At 47.7% G+C, this 16,679-nt stretch overlaps 2 protein-coding genes across 7 annotated transcripts in view; both read right to left on the bottom strand.

Annotated features, from left to right (window-relative positions):
* mapkbp1 (mitogen-activated protein kinase binding protein 1) overlaps positions 1 to 5,005 on the bottom strand; it is a 31,716-nt gene extending 26,711 nt beyond the window's left edge. For all 3 annotated transcript variants that reach the window (XM_085442131.1, XM_085442132.1, XM_085442133.1), the window contains exons 1-2: positions 4,664 to 5,005; positions 2,792 to 2,883 (exon numbers count right to left, since the gene is read on the bottom strand). In XM_085442131.1, the coding sequence (XP_085298257.1) occupies positions 2,792 to 2,883; positions 4,664 to 4,777 (206 nt within the window). In that variant the 5' untranslated portion in view covers positions 4,778 to 5,005. The remainder of the gene's footprint in view (positions 1 to 2,791; positions 2,884 to 4,663) is intronic.
* A 2,267-nt stretch (positions 5,006 to 7,272) lies between these two features.
* The window catches only part of mgaa (MAX dimerization protein MGA a), a 29,313-nt gene continuing 19,906 nt past the window's right edge, over positions 7,273 to 16,679 (bottom strand). For 3 of the 4 annotated variants that reach the window (XM_085441829.1, XM_085441831.1, XM_085441830.1), the window contains exons 16-26: positions 16,013 to 16,671; positions 15,803 to 15,925; positions 15,615 to 15,726; positions 14,773 to 14,879; positions 14,260 to 14,348; positions 13,944 to 14,046; positions 13,648 to 13,759; positions 13,166 to 13,525; positions 9,731 to 9,880; positions 9,542 to 9,649; positions 7,273 to 8,984 (exon numbers count right to left, since the gene is read on the bottom strand). In XM_085441829.1, the coding sequence (XP_085297955.1) occupies positions 8,329 to 8,984; positions 9,542 to 9,649; positions 9,731 to 9,880; positions 13,166 to 13,525; positions 13,648 to 13,759; positions 13,944 to 14,046; positions 14,260 to 14,348; positions 14,773 to 14,879; positions 15,615 to 15,726; positions 15,803 to 15,925; positions 16,013 to 16,671 (2,579 nt within the window). In that variant the 3' untranslated portion in view covers positions 7,273 to 8,328. The other variant, XM_085441832.1, reaches the window with a different exon arrangement.

Below are 16,679 nucleotides of genomic sequence, written 5' to 3'. Positions count from 1 at the left end.
TTTCTGCAGTAACGCAGTACATTCTGCAGTAACACAGTATATTCTGCAGTAACAGTACATTCTGCAGTAACAGTACATTCTGCAGTAACACAGTACATTCTGCAGTAACAGTACATTCTGCAGTAACACAGTACAAGCTGCAGTAACAGTATATTCTGCAGTAACACAGTATATTCTGCAGTAACAGTACATTCTGCAGTAACACAGTACATTCTGCAGTAACAGTACATTCTGCAGTAACACAGTACAAGCTGCAGTAACGCAGTAATTTCTGCAGTAACGCAGTACATTCTGCAGTAACACAGTACATTCTGCAGTAACAGTACATTCTGCAGTAACACAGTACAAGCTACAGTAACGCAGTATATTCTGCAATAACGCAGTACATTCTGCAGTAAAGCAGTACATTCTGCAGTAACACAGTATATTCTGCAGTAACGCAGTACAAGCTGCAGTAACACAGTACATTCTGCAGTAACACAGTACAAGCTGCAGTAACACAGTACAAGCTGCAGTAACGCAGTACAAGCTGCAGTAACACAGTACATTCTGCAGTAACACAGTACATTCTGCAGTAACACAGTACAAGCTGCAGTAACGCAGTACATTCTGCAGTAACACAGTACAAGCTGGAGTAACACAGTACAAGCTGCAGTAACGCAGTACAAGCTGCAGTAACACAGTACTGTGGATGCAGAGAATCAAACTGCGTGTTCTTCTTCTGTAGTGCCGCCGGCCTTCATGCACTCCCTCACATTAACCCATATTCACGCCGCCGCTGCACTGACCCACTTCCTGTCACTGTGTTTAAACGGCGCTTCGTCAGCCGTGACCTGAAAGCGCAGCTCCACACAAATGGACCAATCAGCAGCCCCTCCTCCCGTGCCTGCGGCTGATTGCACAGCATAAAATCCTGGAAACTGGACGCCTTCCCAGACCCCCGGTGACATTCCCATCATTCCTCTGGACTCCGACTCACAGAGCACCGTGACCTCTGACCTGTGATTGTTCTCATAAAGGAAGTTTTTCTGGGTTCTTTTGTGACTAAAATGAGTCTCTGTTTTGTTTCACACGGCGTCGCCGCTGCTCAGCTCCACCCACTTGTACAGGCTCATCGCCGTCTGCCGAGGTCTTCTGATCGTGGTTTCAGACATACGTCTAAATCCTAAAATGAGTTAGTGTGCATGTCATCGGCTAAGTCACAGATTGAGATGAGACTTCCCACTATCCAATCACATGCTGAGACTGTTGTTTCTGGGATAGGCTCCACCCCCCTGAGAAGGATCTGGATGAACACGTTAACCTTACTGCAGTTTACTGAGTGCAGATAAACATGTGAGCTCGTTTCAGTGTGAACGCTGTGTCTGCTTCTAAGATCTGCCATCTATAACAACAAGCAATAATGATGATGATGATGATAAAAGTGTTTTCAGAGCTCTCCCCTCACACTGACCGCCTCCTTTAGTCTGTTCGTGTCTCAGCAGCTGTTAAACGTGTGTTAATGACCTCACTGCGCTAGTGGATCGTTTCACCTGAGGATCATCTGGATCATCTCAAACTGACTGTTTCTTCTGTGTGTCTGCTCTTATTGAAATATCAGCATTTTAGTCATTTGGGGTGAATTTGAATTTAATCGTTAAGAGGAACACAGCATAAAGTAACTTATTTATTGTGAAAAATACTTCTTCCACCTGTCACAATGATATGCAACATAAGGCTGCATAGATGCGCCACGGCTCACCTGAGCTGACTGACATTTGATAATATGTGATCGTAAGCAGCCGAGGTGGTTTGTGGCACATGTGGCAGGAAAAGTAAATCATGACACAGAACATGAAGAGTTTATGACAGGTGCTGCTGGGCGGAGTCCTGTGGAGCTGCAGGCAGGTACTAAATGTGGAGTTGTTGGTGGCGTGCAGCACTGTTGATGAATTTTGGAAAATGACTCCGGTCTAGGCTTCAGTGTTTGCGCCTGTGTTTAAATGACGGGAATTCCTGCATCCTTAATCTTCGTGAATAAATATGTTTATGAAATAAAATCGTGCTACAAAAATGAGCTGAAGGAGTTTAGTCCCTGAGACTCAGCCACTGTAGGCTTCCTGAGTAAGACAGATAGATAATAACATCCATCTTCTTCCGTTTATCCGGGGCCAGGAGGCGGAGGCAGCACCATCCGTCACTCATAAACGTGACTCCTGCACCTGGAGCAGGAACAACGGAAACGAAGTGCATCTGCTTTTCTCAGCTGTCGTGTTATTTTCAGTCACATTTGTTTTTGATGGCTGACTGAATATTTTCAAATGTAGATTGTTACATCATGTTTGATAAACGTTCATAAATACGCAATAAGAATAAGCAGTGTGATGCTTGTATTTATTATGAAGGAGTCATTTGAAACACACCAGTAACACCAGCTGGAGGAACAGCCTAACAGCCTGATCAGGCTGGCTCCTCCTCCTCCTCAGGAGCAGGAGCCTCTTCCTTTGTACCTCGAGACAGCCAACTGTACAACTCGGAGAGACGTGGAGGAGTGGCAGGAGGGGTGGAGGATGGACGACATCAACCCGGTAAAAAAAACACACGTGAACAGTTTTCCTGAGGGGACCTCTCCGAGGGCTTAAAGCGCTATTCTATTCTTTTTTATTGTATATGACCTCATCTTCGTCAGGTCAGCCATCGCCATGACTACCATCATCATATCATTTCATCATCATCAGCTGTGACAGAAAAAAACCCAAATTTGGCATAACTAAAGTCACCGTTTTCCCATTAGCCCTCAGTGCTCTCTCACCCTGCTGGATACGCCACCAGTCCACTCCGGGGGTCACAGGCCAGCGCTCGGTTCCCCGGTGCTGTGATTCCCAGAACCTTCTCCAAGGTCACCTGAAGGGCAAAGGCCAGAACGTGACAGGTTAACTCCTGCGAATGTGTTCGTGTTGATCTTTCTTTCACAGGAGTGACAGCGCCGCGAGCGGCAGGCCCCACCTGCTGATTTAAACACTACAGCTCACATGATGCTTTGGGACACACACAAAGCTGTTTCTGTTCACAACAAAAGCAGCACTGCTCTGCAGAGAGCCTTCAGTGATCAGATTATTGATCAGATCACTGATCACTGACAGACTGAAATTAGGCAGGTCAGAGGTCAGAGAGGAGCGCCAGCGTCAACGCACAGAGACCGAGTCTCTCTCTCTCTCTCTCTCACACACACACACACACTTACTTCTGCCTCCATGCTGCCAGAAAATGTCCTGCTGCTCAGTCTGACTGCTGAGCGGCCAGATGCTAAACTAACAGCACAGAGAGAGAGAGAGAGTGTGTGTGTGTGTGTGTGTGTGTCCTCCTCACATGACTCCCCTCCCCCTGCACCAAACTCTATTCATGATTTCACAGTTTTTGGCCCTCTCAGCTCAGCACGAACGCTTTCCTCCAAACCGTCCAATCAGATTAAAAGAAACCACGAGGATGAATCATCAGGCGAGTCTGCAGGACGCCGCTCGCCGGGCAAGTAGCAAGTGATTTTCTTTGCCTCTGAATGGCGATTCAGGAGAAACTACTCAGGAACAGTGAGACGCTGCGTCAGTCGTCAGAGACGTGACGAGCTTGCCGACAGGAAAGGCTCGCATCCGAGTGGCTCAAAGGTGCCACGGTCTTTCGGTTTGAGCTCATATTGTTTTAATGTGTAATTTCAGTTTATCTACAACTGCTTCTCACTCCTGCCTGTGCTCAGAAACTTTTAGTCTTCCATTAAACGCCATGGATGTGCGTGTATCCATCCAGTAAACTTTACTGCTGACACTAATAAGCCTCTGAAAGGGCCGCTGAGCTCAGCCTGGACACCACTGCATTAACACGACATGATTCTAATGTGAAGCCCAAACTGGGCTGCAATGTCCCCATAACAAAGATCGTCTCCAAGGAGCACAAACAGCCTCACTGCTGAGTCTCTGCTCTCCATTTCAATGGGGACAAACGGCAAAGTCCCCACAATGCAGTTGTGTGAACAAGTATGCGTTCCCACAACATGACCAGAACAGGTGGGGCGTGTCCCAGTAAATCAGCAGGCACACAAAGGATTGTGGGAAGTGAAGCTGCTAACAGATGAAGGGGCCCGCAGGTGATAGACCAGCTGGACGGGACAGACAGGTTCTCACAATGTGAGCGTCCGCACAAGTCTACAGCACAAATCTTGTGATTCAGGATGGTTTGGTGCACAAAAATGCTTTCAGACAGCAAGGACCATATTTACAAAGGAGGAGGAGGAGGAGGCACTTTGAACCAAAGACTGCTCCATACAGTGAGAACAACGTGAGGACATCTGCAGAAACAGAGAGCCTGTTTAGCACAGTGTTTGGCATCTGAGAACAAAATGAGGACCAGTCAAAGGTCTTTATGAGGACCATCAGAGGAAAGGTCATCAGGGAGGGTCCTTATTTTCCACACAGACCAGTTCAGGTGTGTGTTTTGCACCGATAACAGCAATGATGAGAAAATAAAAATGTTGAATTTTAAACAATCAATTTTAAAAAATTCAATAAAAACAGACGACAGCTAATGTCAGTTAGAATAAGCTCTATTTATCAGTTAGAAACAATTAAACAATAAAACCACCAGACTCCAGCAGAAACACAATAGGTTCCGTGTGTGTGTCAGTCGCGCGCACCTTGTCGCTGAGCTCGCGCCTGTGCCGCGCGCCGGTGCCACTCCGCCGCAGTTTGATGGACGGGGAGCGCAGCAGGCTCCTGATGCGGCTGCGGATCGTTCCGTCCGCGGCCATCGCGCCGTTAGCCGCCGGCTAGCTGCGGCTCTCAGCGGCTGCTCTGCGCCGCCATGCCTTCAGAGCCGGGCCGGACCGGGTGTTCCGTGAGCACGGTCCTGGTTCGGTTCTGCGCTGTTCCGGGCCGCCGTTCCGCATCGTAGTCCTCCCCCGCAGCGAGGAAACGGGACGACCGGGACCGGACTGATCAGAGCGGCGATCCGTTAGTGTCAATGCCGCACGCGACACCCGCACTTCCGGTCACACCTTTCAAAATAAACACGTTCTCTCAAATAATTTAGACGCTACAGTCCAATCACAGCTGTTATCCAGAGGTGGGACCAAGTCATTGTTTTGCAAGTCTCAAGTAAGTCTCAAGTCTTTATCCTCAAGTCTCAAGTCAAGTCTCAAGTAATGTCAGGCAAGTCCGAGTCGAGTCTCAAGTCACTGGTGTAAAAGTCCGAGTCAAGTCACAAGTCTGAAACTTTGAATTTCAAGTCCTTTCGAGTCTTTAAAAACCCCCGAAAAAAAAGCATGTTGCAGTTATATGCTAAATGTAAATATTAGACCATGTAATTTTAAAATCTGTGTTTTTCTCAACACATGACAAAATAGTGAACTTAGAAAATATACACAAATTGTGAAATTGCACCTCTATAAAATGCAGCTCAATTAAACCTAGCTCCAAGAATAATTTTCACCGACAGTTCTGAGATAAGCTGCATGTTATTCTTGGATGCGGTTGTAGGACCAGCTTTAAAATCGCATGACAAAAATATCATACACATTAAAAAAAACTGTATCACCAACGTAGCCTGGACAACATTTGCTAGTTAGATGAAGTCCGCTATCTCATCGTAGCATATTTATATGCATATTTATAATTATACGGTTCTTGGAGTGAGTGCACACACTCATGAAGTTTAGTAACTTCAGGTCACTGCAACAAGCCCAGGTACAGTTTACCGACGGATGGGTACAGGACCTTGAAATGCACCGTGTAGAACGAAAGACCATTGTACCTATCATAAGTTTACCAGTCTCACAAATCGTCGTCATAAATACACATTCGTTAACCGTTTATTAATAGGACCTTTGAGCTCAACGGTAATTAATCAGTAGTGGAAATAATTTCTGGTACCCATCACAGAAATGTAGCAGTGACAATAATACTGTATGCTGTAATCGCACTGGGCAATTAGTGATACAAAAACCTGTTTTATCCTGTGAATAAAAGTATATGTTTTTGTCAATGTACCATAATAACAGAGGCGAAACGCAATATTGTGTCAGGACAATTCACTATTTATGCACAATAAATAAAGGAGCATAGCGCGACAATTTCTGTTCAGCGCCAGACTTGCTTGTAACCTATATCACCAATTATGTTATGAAAATGACGTATTAACTACTAAAAAACACTGACCTTCGTGTAAATGCTTGGAGCAGACTAACCTGTGAGCTGGAGTGTTCTGGGACGTTATATTTGATCTTTGAATGGCTGGAATCCAGGCCATCCGTCGCGTCTTTGTTACTTCGGAAACATGGCTCGAACAATTTCTCTTCAACGTCGTAATCCGATAACAACCGATCTCTTTACCCGTCGGCTTCCCGTGGCTGTCATGCGACCGGCTATTGCAGTTAATAATACAACGGCTTCTTGACATTTTTGTGTTTCTTTTTATCGCTGTGTGACTGATTTCAATTGAAAGCCTGCGTGCGCTAGTACCTCTTGCCACGAGTTCCCAGAATCCTTTGCGGTTTTACCCCTGAATGACATCACATTTTCAATCTCTATATAATATGCATGTTAAGTTTTATATTTGGGGTGAAATATCAAGTCTTTTCAAGTAAACCGGTTCAAGTCCAATTCAAGTCCCAGGTCATTGGTGTAAAAGTCCAAGTCAAGTCACAAGTCTTAGAACTTTTTTTCAAGTCAAGTCTGACTCGAGTCCAAGTCATGTGACTCGAGTCCACACCTCTGCTGTTATCATTAGCTCATTTAGCATGGACATTACTTCGGATTTAACACAGCAATGCCTCAAAAGCAAGATTTACTGATCACTTACTTTTATTGACATGAAACAAGATTTTTCTTTCGAAAGTTGTTTTTTTCTTAAGATGCGATGCTTTTACTTTGACAGTCATCGTCCGGTGTCGCGTGTCAGAAGTCGGATGACGCGTCTTCACTGTTAGCGCAGAGCATAAGCGCCTCTCAGCGGCACCGGACACTAACCGCAGCTTCTTTTTTTCCCTATATTAGCCGTAACTTACCTGTAATGACGCCATAAAAATCGATGGTGAGCCAAAATAAATCAAACACTTTAAATCAGAAACTCAAACAACTCATCTGGATAGAAACTTTTTTTTTACTGATTATTTATTTTTCCTCGTTTGCTGGATGATGTGTTCAGGTACTCTGAATCAGAAAACTCAGCTTTAACTTGAAAGTTTCAGGTGAGAAACTCATCAAACACACCGGGAAACCTTTTGTTGAATAAAAGTAGGATGCAGACTCAAATATTTAACTTTTATTGGTACCTGTTTTCCTTCCAGCTGAGGTAAACATGTAGAAAAAGTCATTAAGAAAAAGAAAAGGTGAGTCCAGGTGAGTCCCCTGTGATGACTGCGTTTTTCCTGCAAAACATGAAGAAACTGAAACATTCCACCATGGTGAGACACTGACCGCTTTCACAAAGTTCCTTTAAATAAAAAAATAAAAGCAGGAAACAATAGCTGGACCTTCAGAATAAAGTATGAACGTTTGGAGGCGAGTAGCCCGAATGCGCTCTCTTTGTGACGTGGACGCCACTCTCAGACATGAACTTGCAACCTGTGAAGGCGTCTCTCGGCTCACCTGGCGCCGATACAAACAGGAAGACATTTGAACGCAACATCAGAACATTCTGTGGGGACAGGGCTTCTTCCTCAGCACGCCATCAAGTTTCTCTGAATGCAGCCACTGAAAACAGCATGCTACAGTAACTCTTTCAAAGACAGATGTGACAGGTTCAACAGACATTTTTAAAAACTGAAATCCCCACTATCTTGGCTGCGAGGAAGAGGGGCGGGTCTGACCATGAAACCGCTCACTCACTGGATAACATAGTGACTGACGAGTCATTAGCCAATGAGCAATCAACAAAACACCACAGCTGATCCTCCATTTTGAAAGACATGATTGAGATACATGACCTCAGCATGAAGCGTGTACAGAGGTCAGAGGTCAGAGCAGCGTCGTGCTGCAGACTTCTATAGGACAGAACTGCAGTGTTGCCCCCTGGTGGCTGTCAGGTAGAACGCAGGTTTAAGGCACTTCCATATTTTTCAGAAGCAGCGTCTGCGTTTTTTCCGGTCAGCGCGTCGGAAAACCAGGACACCGTCGCCCTGTTCCAAACCAATCAATACCTGAATATTGATCCTTAGTAATCCACAAACGATAACTGATTGTTACCATGGAAGCGCCACAATCAGTCTATGCTTTTCTTTTTTTCCTCCCAATGTGCCAACTCCCATCAGGACCCAACCAGGAAGGTGCAGCTGCTGTGACATCATTATTTCTGCGTGTGATGTCAGCTGGGGGCGTTTCCTCTTAATCCCAGAGGAACCAGCCTCGGCATCGGCCTCCAGGCCACGCCCCTGTTCCCTTGCCCCTCTTCTCCCCCTGCCACTGTGCCCTCTCTTTCCCTGTTGCCTGGGCTTGCCACTTTGGCTCCGCCCACCTTCATCTGCAGCAGAGGGGGCGGGGCCAGCACGCCTCCTTTAGGACTGCCTGAAGTGGTCAACATCGTTTCTGTATTGAGGTTAGGCCCAACCCCATCTGTGTCAGAGTCTGAGTCCAGCTGCAGCATCCAGGGGCTGTGGGTGTGTCCTTCCTCGTCAGCTCCATCCACCGCTGCAGCGTCCTGGTTTTTTTCCACCTGCTGATTAAGGAAGACAAACTCATCGAGGAGCGACGGCAGGCTCTTGTTCTCGCCCCTGCTCTCAGGCTTCGCCTCTCTCTCCTCTGTTTGGCTGTCAGAGCCGCAATACGACCAGGATGCAGGTGTGACCTCACCGAGGGGTGGAGTCTGGTCCTGGTGTATGATTCGATCTGAGGACTTAGATGATGCATCGCAGACCTCTAGAGGAGGAGCCGGAAGACCAGGGAGCAGCTGATGGGTTGGAGGCGGAGCCTGCTGTTGTGTGTTGGTCTGAATGAGTTTCAGCACCCCGCTGAGGCTGGAGCCTGGAAGAGTAAACAGATGATCAGCTGATCGGCCAAACAACCAATCATATGCCGTTACAATAACAACGTTTTTGTATTTCTCGGAGGGTTTTTTGGTTTAATTTGTCCATCTGACAGATGCTAATGAGTCCGACCCGGAAGGAGGAGGAGCTTACCAATGCTGTGTGAATGTGGGTGGAGCTGAGAGAGAGAGAGAGAAAAAAAGTGTGAGCTAGGCGCAAAGGGCAGCGGTTCACGGTAAGCTGTCCTGCTTCCTGTTATGAGATATTCGGAGCGAAGCTTTGCGGACTGTACGCGGCGTCACGGCAAGCTCAGAGCTGTTGGACAGGTCGCCGCTATCGTCCTCTTAGCGCCGTTGCTGAGTGATTCAAGGTGAATTTTTCACACTCGTGTTTAAAACCTGCGTGACTGAACTTCTCTTCACGCCGTCTTTCACAGATACGAACAGGCGGCGCCTGCACAACCGCTCATTAGACGCACCTGCTGTATAAATGATATCCAAGAATGTTTGTTTGGCCTCGAGGACAAATAAAACCGAGGAGGAGAGTGTTGGTTACCTGTCAGGTTGGTGACGGCGAGAGGCCTGGCCGGTGGGCAGAGCAGTGGGGTGAGATGGATCTGCTGACTGGTCAGAGTGGGAATGTTTAGGGTGACTGAGGCCAAGCCTACACACAAAACAGAAACATCTGAGTTTCTAAATAAAAGCACAGCCAACCAGAGAGCGTTCAGGCTCCACGTGTCAGTACCTGGAGACGGCGCCGGCTGCAGCACCATTGAACCCGCTCTCACAGCATTCAGGGTCAGGACTGGTTGCCTGGGTAACGGTGCCCCGACCACAGAGAGAAGATCAGCTGGAACGAGACTCTGAAAGGACGACGGGTCACCTGGAGGATTACCTGGGCGAACAGGTGAAGGAAAACAGGAAGTTTAATCTGAAAACTTAAAAAACAAACTAATTAGTTTTAATCTGCAACGATCTGTCGAGTCTTTGCTTCAATGCTTTGTTGTGACGGTGACCTCATCACTCGGGTCACTCACACAGACTCTCCACTGGGGGCTTTCCTCTTGTCTGCTCCTGCACAGCCGCGTGCAGCACCCATAATTTTGTTGTACATGTACAACGACAATAAAGGATATTCTATTCTATTCTATTGAATAGATCAGCCGACAGCAGCCACCCTGTTTACATGGAGTCAGCACCCCCGGGTGAGACTCACCTTTTCTTAATGCAGCCGTTCGCAGGACGAATTTATGGTACCGTATTTACCGCACTATAAGGCGTAGGTAAAAGCCTTGAATCTTCACAAAAATCGACAGTGCACCTTATGTATGAGTTTTGGTTTGTGCTTACTGACCTCGAACCGATTTTATGGCTACACGATGCTCAAAAATCTGTCAAAAATAAATAAATAAAAATGTAGTGCCACTTCTCAGAGCGTTACGGTTACCATTGCCAGGAGCCTTGCAGAGTAATACGTACTGTGCTTTAACTCAACATTACCGTGTTGTGTGTGTACGACGACTTCAAAATGGCACCAGCGAAGAGACACGCTTACGAAGCGGATTTTAAACTCCGAGCAATCAGAGTAGAAAATGGAAATAGAGCAGCTGCGAGACGATTCGGCATTATTGAGTCGATGGTGTGCAAGTGGAGGAAGCAAGAAGATGACCTAGAACAAGAGGAGTTTCTGAGGGAACACGGCGCGATGGCCGCAGTTAGAGGACAAAACTGAACAGTGGGTTATTGGACAGAGAACAAATGGTAAATGGTCTGTATTTGTATAGCGCTTTACTTAGTCCCTAAAGACCACAAAGCACTTTACAGTCACATTCACAGCAGGTAGAAGTGTCTCTACAGTCTCTACACACTCAAGGCAACAGCGGTTTGTCTCAATGCGCCTTATAGTGCGGAAAATACGAACCAAGCTCGATTTTTCTGATGTTTCAGATAAACAGATCTGACCAATCACATCACTGCATTTGGCAGTGTGCTTATAGCTCAAATCGCACACTTGTACTGAATATGCAATGAAATCATAAAATAGCGTTTTACGTCAGACACGCAGCTGAGCGCTGATGTCGTCCCAGCTCAAACTGCCCGCCTGACATCCTGACACGAGTACGAGCGCAGCCGGACAATAAACCGTTCTCCTGACAACGGACGAACCCACAAACTGTTTCTTACTCGTCGCTTCGTGTCAGCAGCTCGTTGTTTTCCAGTCGGTTTGTTGAGGACGAACGCTCAGTGTTTATGTAGGTTACGCTTCAGGGGCCCGTTCTTCGTACGTCGCTTACTACATCCAAGATCAAATGACACATCCAAGACCAAATCATCGCGCTAACCGTGAGCTCGCTAATCCGGTTCTCCGAACACACCTGCTGTTGACGATTAGTACAGCTGGATGAAGTAATGTGAGATCACTGGGTGTCGTAAAAGGGGCTACGCATCGATAGTAGAAACATTGATCGGCAACCCTCTGATTGGTCGGCGAAAATGTCGAAGGAGAGCGCTCGGTATTTTTCGGCAGCAGAGCAAGAACTCTTGAGTGAGGGATTTCAGGAGTTTCAGAGTTTAATTAAAACGCAAGGGAACACTGCAACGGCTGCAAAAGCAAGGAGAGAGGGCTGGCAGAAAGTTGCTGACAAATTAAACTCGTAAGTGATTTAATAATAACAACAATAATAATGGATTGGATTGATATAGCGCTTTTCAAGGCACCCAAAGCGCTTTACAATACCACTATTCAGTCACTCTCACATTCACACACTGGTGGAGGCAGCTACGGTTGTAGCCACAGCTGCCCTGGGGCAGACTGACAGAAGCCAGGCTGCCATATGGCGCCATCGGCCCCTCTGGCCAACACCAGTAGGCGGTAGGGTAGATTTATTATATTACACTATATTATCCAATATTATATTACATTATATTATATTATGTTATATTATATCCCCTTTCACATTAGAGCCCCAACAGGACCCACTAGAACATGGGAACAAGTAAAAGTGGAATATAGGAATATTCTACAGAATGGTAATATTTATCACTTATATTGCTTTTCGTCTCTTGGAAAGAGACCCTGAAATAATCTGTTTGTTTGTTCATAACAGCAACCAAGAAAAGGGCAGAGCAAAAAAAAAGACAGGTGGTGGTCCTGCACCCCCTCGTCAACAAGTTGGTTAAGTAAATAATACCCTCACGGGAAAATCGATATCTCTCAATGAGCACACTGTCGCGCTGAGCTAAAGGATCCTGTCTGTCCCGCAATATACGCGGAATTCTGAAAACTCTCCTTATCAATCTTGCACCTTCCGCAATGGGTTGCTCGCGTATACGGACAGGACATGGCTGCGACAGACTTCCCAAATCCACCTTCGCTTTTATAGCCGTGGTCTCTCAGCTTGATTACACGAAGTAATTTACAATTACTACTCTAAAATATGAATTACATCTGTAATAATCACATACATGTAATAGAATGTTAATAGTACATTTCCCTTTTTTAGGAAATGACCTGTATGTATCTGTATGAAATCAATAACAGGATCAAGTACTGCATTATCTTTAGTTACATTGATGTTATTTATTTATGGTGAAACAGTGGTGGAATATCGCTGTTGCTTTTGTATAAATGAAGCGGACATACCTGAGTGGCCGCGATCTAATCCTGTTTACATAAAGTAAACCTGCTCCCGAGCAGGTTTACGCTTATGGCTCTGTTGCTATGGCAGCAAGTCCCGGATGAGCTTCGGGGAACCGAACGATCCAGGATCACGCGAAATCGTCAACAATCAAATCCAGCTAACTTACTTAGCGAGGTACGAAGAACGGGCCCCAGATCCGTAAAATCTCACGTTGTTTTTTAACGCACCACGTTCGGCGTTTAAACGTGAAACAAGATAAAAACACTGTTTACTAAATTACGTTACTATTTAAAAATATAAAAATAGAAGCTTTTTCCACAAACCAATCACAATGACAGGAGCGACATCAGGTCGGACACAGAAGCCTGCCTCCTGTTACCTGACCTTTGACTGTATCTTACATTATTCATTTTTCACATAAAAAAACATTTCCTTTAAAAACTTAAACCTGAATATTTCACAAACACAATCACAGACATTTGCATTACTCAGTGGAATAATCCATCATTTCATTAGGAGCTCACAGGTCTTGGTCTCACCTTCTGCGGCCTTTGTGATCACAGATGGAGGCGGAGCCTGAGTCTTACTGCGAGACAGGATGTTCGGAATAGTCCTTGAACGCTTCGTGTCCACAGGTGCATTGTGGGCCGATGACACTTGGACAGGTGTAGGAGTGGGTGGGGCAGAAACAGAAGTAGGAGGGGCATCTGTGGACTTCTGTTGGGCTGCTGTTGTCGCGATAATGTTGTCGACCTTGTCACCTGCTCCACACCCATCGCTGCCCGCAGGTGGAGGAGCAGAAGTCCCGCCCCCTGCTGTGACCTGATTGGGTGCTTGCCGCCTCTCCTGCTCGGACGAAAACTGCTGCAGCTTCCTCAGGATCCTCCGCTCGCTCTTACCTGCAGCCAAACACACCAACGGGTTAGAGCTCCGCCTCCAGATGAGCAGGCAGGTCTTCGAGGCCTTGGGGTTCATAGAGCTCTTTGAGTTTTCAGCTTCACACGATGAACCTACGCCTCACCTGTTCTGCTGCAGATGTCCCTGACGTGTCCGTCCCTCTGCTGCGTCAGACTCGTCCTCAGACTCTTCAGGTCCTCCATCTCCGACTGCAGCGCCTCGATCTCGTGTCGAGCCTCGAACACAGAAAAGCACAGAAAACGTCAGGCTCGTCTTCATCAGCGGAGCGTCGACAGCCCCTCCCCCTCTGCGTTTAAATCGCAGTGATCAGCGAGAAATTGAAGGAAACCCGGGAGGTTCCTGATCAGAGGAGGAGGAGCTAAGAGCACCTCTGATGATTTACAGGTGTTTCCTGGTTACCTGCTCCAGCAGTAGCTCCTGAGGAGAGTCTGAGCTGCTCGTGGCCGATCTGAGAGCCGCGAGGAGGGCAGAGCCGGCGCGAGGAGCTGTCACCTCCTTCAGCCTGAAAACATGAAGAGACACTTTAAACACGGGCCCACTAACCTACAGTTCCTTTGACCTCCACCAGGTGAGCAGTTACAACTTCCACCACCGTGGGGCAGCGTCCTCACAGTGGTTGTTGTTTCATATTTGGTTTTATCCCCGCCCCCTTTTTCTCTACTGTAGTTCTTTTTGGAGTCAGGTGACCCCCGGAGAGCCGAGGGAAGGTTCTTACTCTGAGCTCCTCCTCTTCCTCGCCAGCCAACTGTTCACTCCCACCGTCTCCGTGGCAACGCCCCAACCTTCATCATCTTCTTGCTCCACCTGGCACAAACACAGACGCCTTGGGTGAGGCATGGCTGGACGGGCTTCAAGTTCAACCGATCAATAATCAAAGCTCTTTGTAAGCACAGTCTGACAGTTAATCCCACCTGACGCTTGTTTTTGAAATCTTCATTCGTTTCCTCATCTTCATTTTAAATCTCATCAAACTCTTTAAACTTCATTCTGAACTTTTCTTTACCTGATCAGGGTCACATTTAATCCCAGGGTTTTTAATCCTAGTCTCACTTCCTGCTACTTCTTGCTTTTTCATATAAATTAAGTTCGCTTCTCTCACTCTCCTCATCTCCGTTTTCCCATAAATTATTCCCTGTAAAGCTGTGCTTTTATTTTGAAAAAATAAACACTTAGGGAGCTTCCTGTGGTCAGAGTGAGTTAAAGATGAATTTCCATGATGGTTTCTTACATCGCTGTCCGTGACAACCACTCGTTCTTCATCTGATGAGATAACTGTCGGCTCATCCAAAAGTTCTGGCGCCGCCGCCATCACTGCTGCTGTTGGTTTGATCGGATCTAAATAAGAAGCAGACACACGAGTCAGAGACGCGTCTTCAAACAGGAAGTCATCGCATGCCTGTCTCGCAGTTTCTCAGTAGAGTTTAAAAAACACGCGCTGGAGGCGACATCCGCCTGCTCGCTGTCAGAAACGCTCCGGGACGATCAGAGAACTGAACGACTACTCGCCAGAGTATAGAGCAGCTTTACGGTTCACCAAGCCACAGATTCATCACCGCCATCATCACCGTCGGCATCATCACAGCATCGTTGCGTCAGCTTCCTGACTGTGTCAGAGGCGTCCTGTAGCGCCGCCCTGAGGACCCGTCTGACACCTGAATAAATAAACACTTTGATAAACATGATGCTAAATCTGTCACGTGGTCGTGTTAACCGCAGTCTTATTGATCGTGTGGATTTTACAGGTGAGAGAGCGCACACTGTCAGCATCACATCCTTCGTCAGTCATTAGGCGACGCCCCCAGCAACTTCCAAGTCCAGCGGCTGTCAGCTGACCTCTGGCGCACATTGCTGATGGGGCGTACTAAACTATTCATTCATTATCGGGACGCAGCGGTTGATTAATCTTCACATGATTGGCTGTAGAGCATGTCCTGGTCACGCCCCCTAAGCTGTATAGTTCCTGCGTGAACATGACATCGCTCTGTCTCGTCTCCTGCTCGGTGCTGACGTTCCCAATAACCAGGCCACTGTCAGGGTCACATGACCCACCTGAGTCTTTCTGCCTCTCACCTGCTGACGGCGCGATGCTCCACAGGTACTCATCCCGCCTCCTCCTCAGCCTCCTCTTCTTCCTCTTCAGCTGTGACTCCTTCCTCCTCAGCTCCTGGATCACCTCCACCGCCTGCAAGCAGACAGCACCACTCGTTACCCTCCAACCCACCTATCCACCGACCAATCAGAAGCGTTCATTTACTGACCGTCTTCAGCGTCGAGACCTTTGACGTCTTCTCCCCCGACTGTCCCACCGTCCTCCTCAGACGCTCCAACAGCTCACGCAGCCGCACCCGACGCAGCCGCTCCAACGCCGTGTGGAGGAGGCGCTGCAGTACACACACGCAGACACATGTGTGAGCAGGAAGTGTGTGAGATCTTCTTCATGTGTGTGTATTTCCTTTTCGCCTTCCTACCGTGTTGTTGGCGAGCGGCGCCCTCTCATCGTCGCTCTCTGACTCTCTGAAGTCTGACGAGTTTTCCGTCTCACTGCTTGACGTCACCTCTAACGACTGTGTCTCCGTGGTAACATGTGGCTTCTCATCCACGCAGATGATGTCCAGCTCCACTGGGTCCTGAGCCGCCTCAGGTTGAGGACCTGGCGGTGGCGCAGGCATGACCTTCAACCCTAACGAAAGTGGGGATGTGGGATTGCCCTCTGAGGGTATCTGGATGGTGGGCGAGATTTGAGGTGGTGTACATTTGAAGATCAGCCCCCCTGCTCCCGTGGCGACCACAGATGCCGTTGCGCCTTCGACACCCTTCTCGGCGCCATGAGGCACGGGGGCTTTGAGCGACAGGAGCTTCACTGGGGTCATGGGGGGGTTGGAGGGGTGTGTCTGCAGCAGGGTGAAGGAGCCTGGCACCGTTAGCACCTTGGTCGGGGTCTTGGGCGGAGCTTTGGCACAAGTGACAATGATGGGGTCCAGGCTGGAGTCGGCAGGGAGGATCTTAAAGGTACAGGTGCCCTTCTGAGACAGGAAGCCAGAGCTCAGGGACGGCGAGGAGGGCAGAGGCGGAGCCTGGGGACTGACTGTGTGGGCCACAGGGGAGAGGAGCGAGGAGGAGGAAGGACCTGCAGGG

The sequence above is a fragment of the Copadichromis virginalis genome, linkage group LG19, assembly GCF_057382275.1.
Source record: "Copadichromis virginalis isolate Kocher_CV1m ecotype Utaka linkage group LG19, C_Virginalis_male_GT1.1, whole genome shotgun sequence".
Classification (NCBI taxonomy): Eukaryota; Metazoa; Chordata; class Actinopteri; order Cichliformes; family Cichlidae; genus Copadichromis; species Copadichromis virginalis.
The sequence above is the reverse complement of the archived record's forward strand: the minus strand, read 5'-3'. Positions and strand labels throughout refer to the sequence as shown.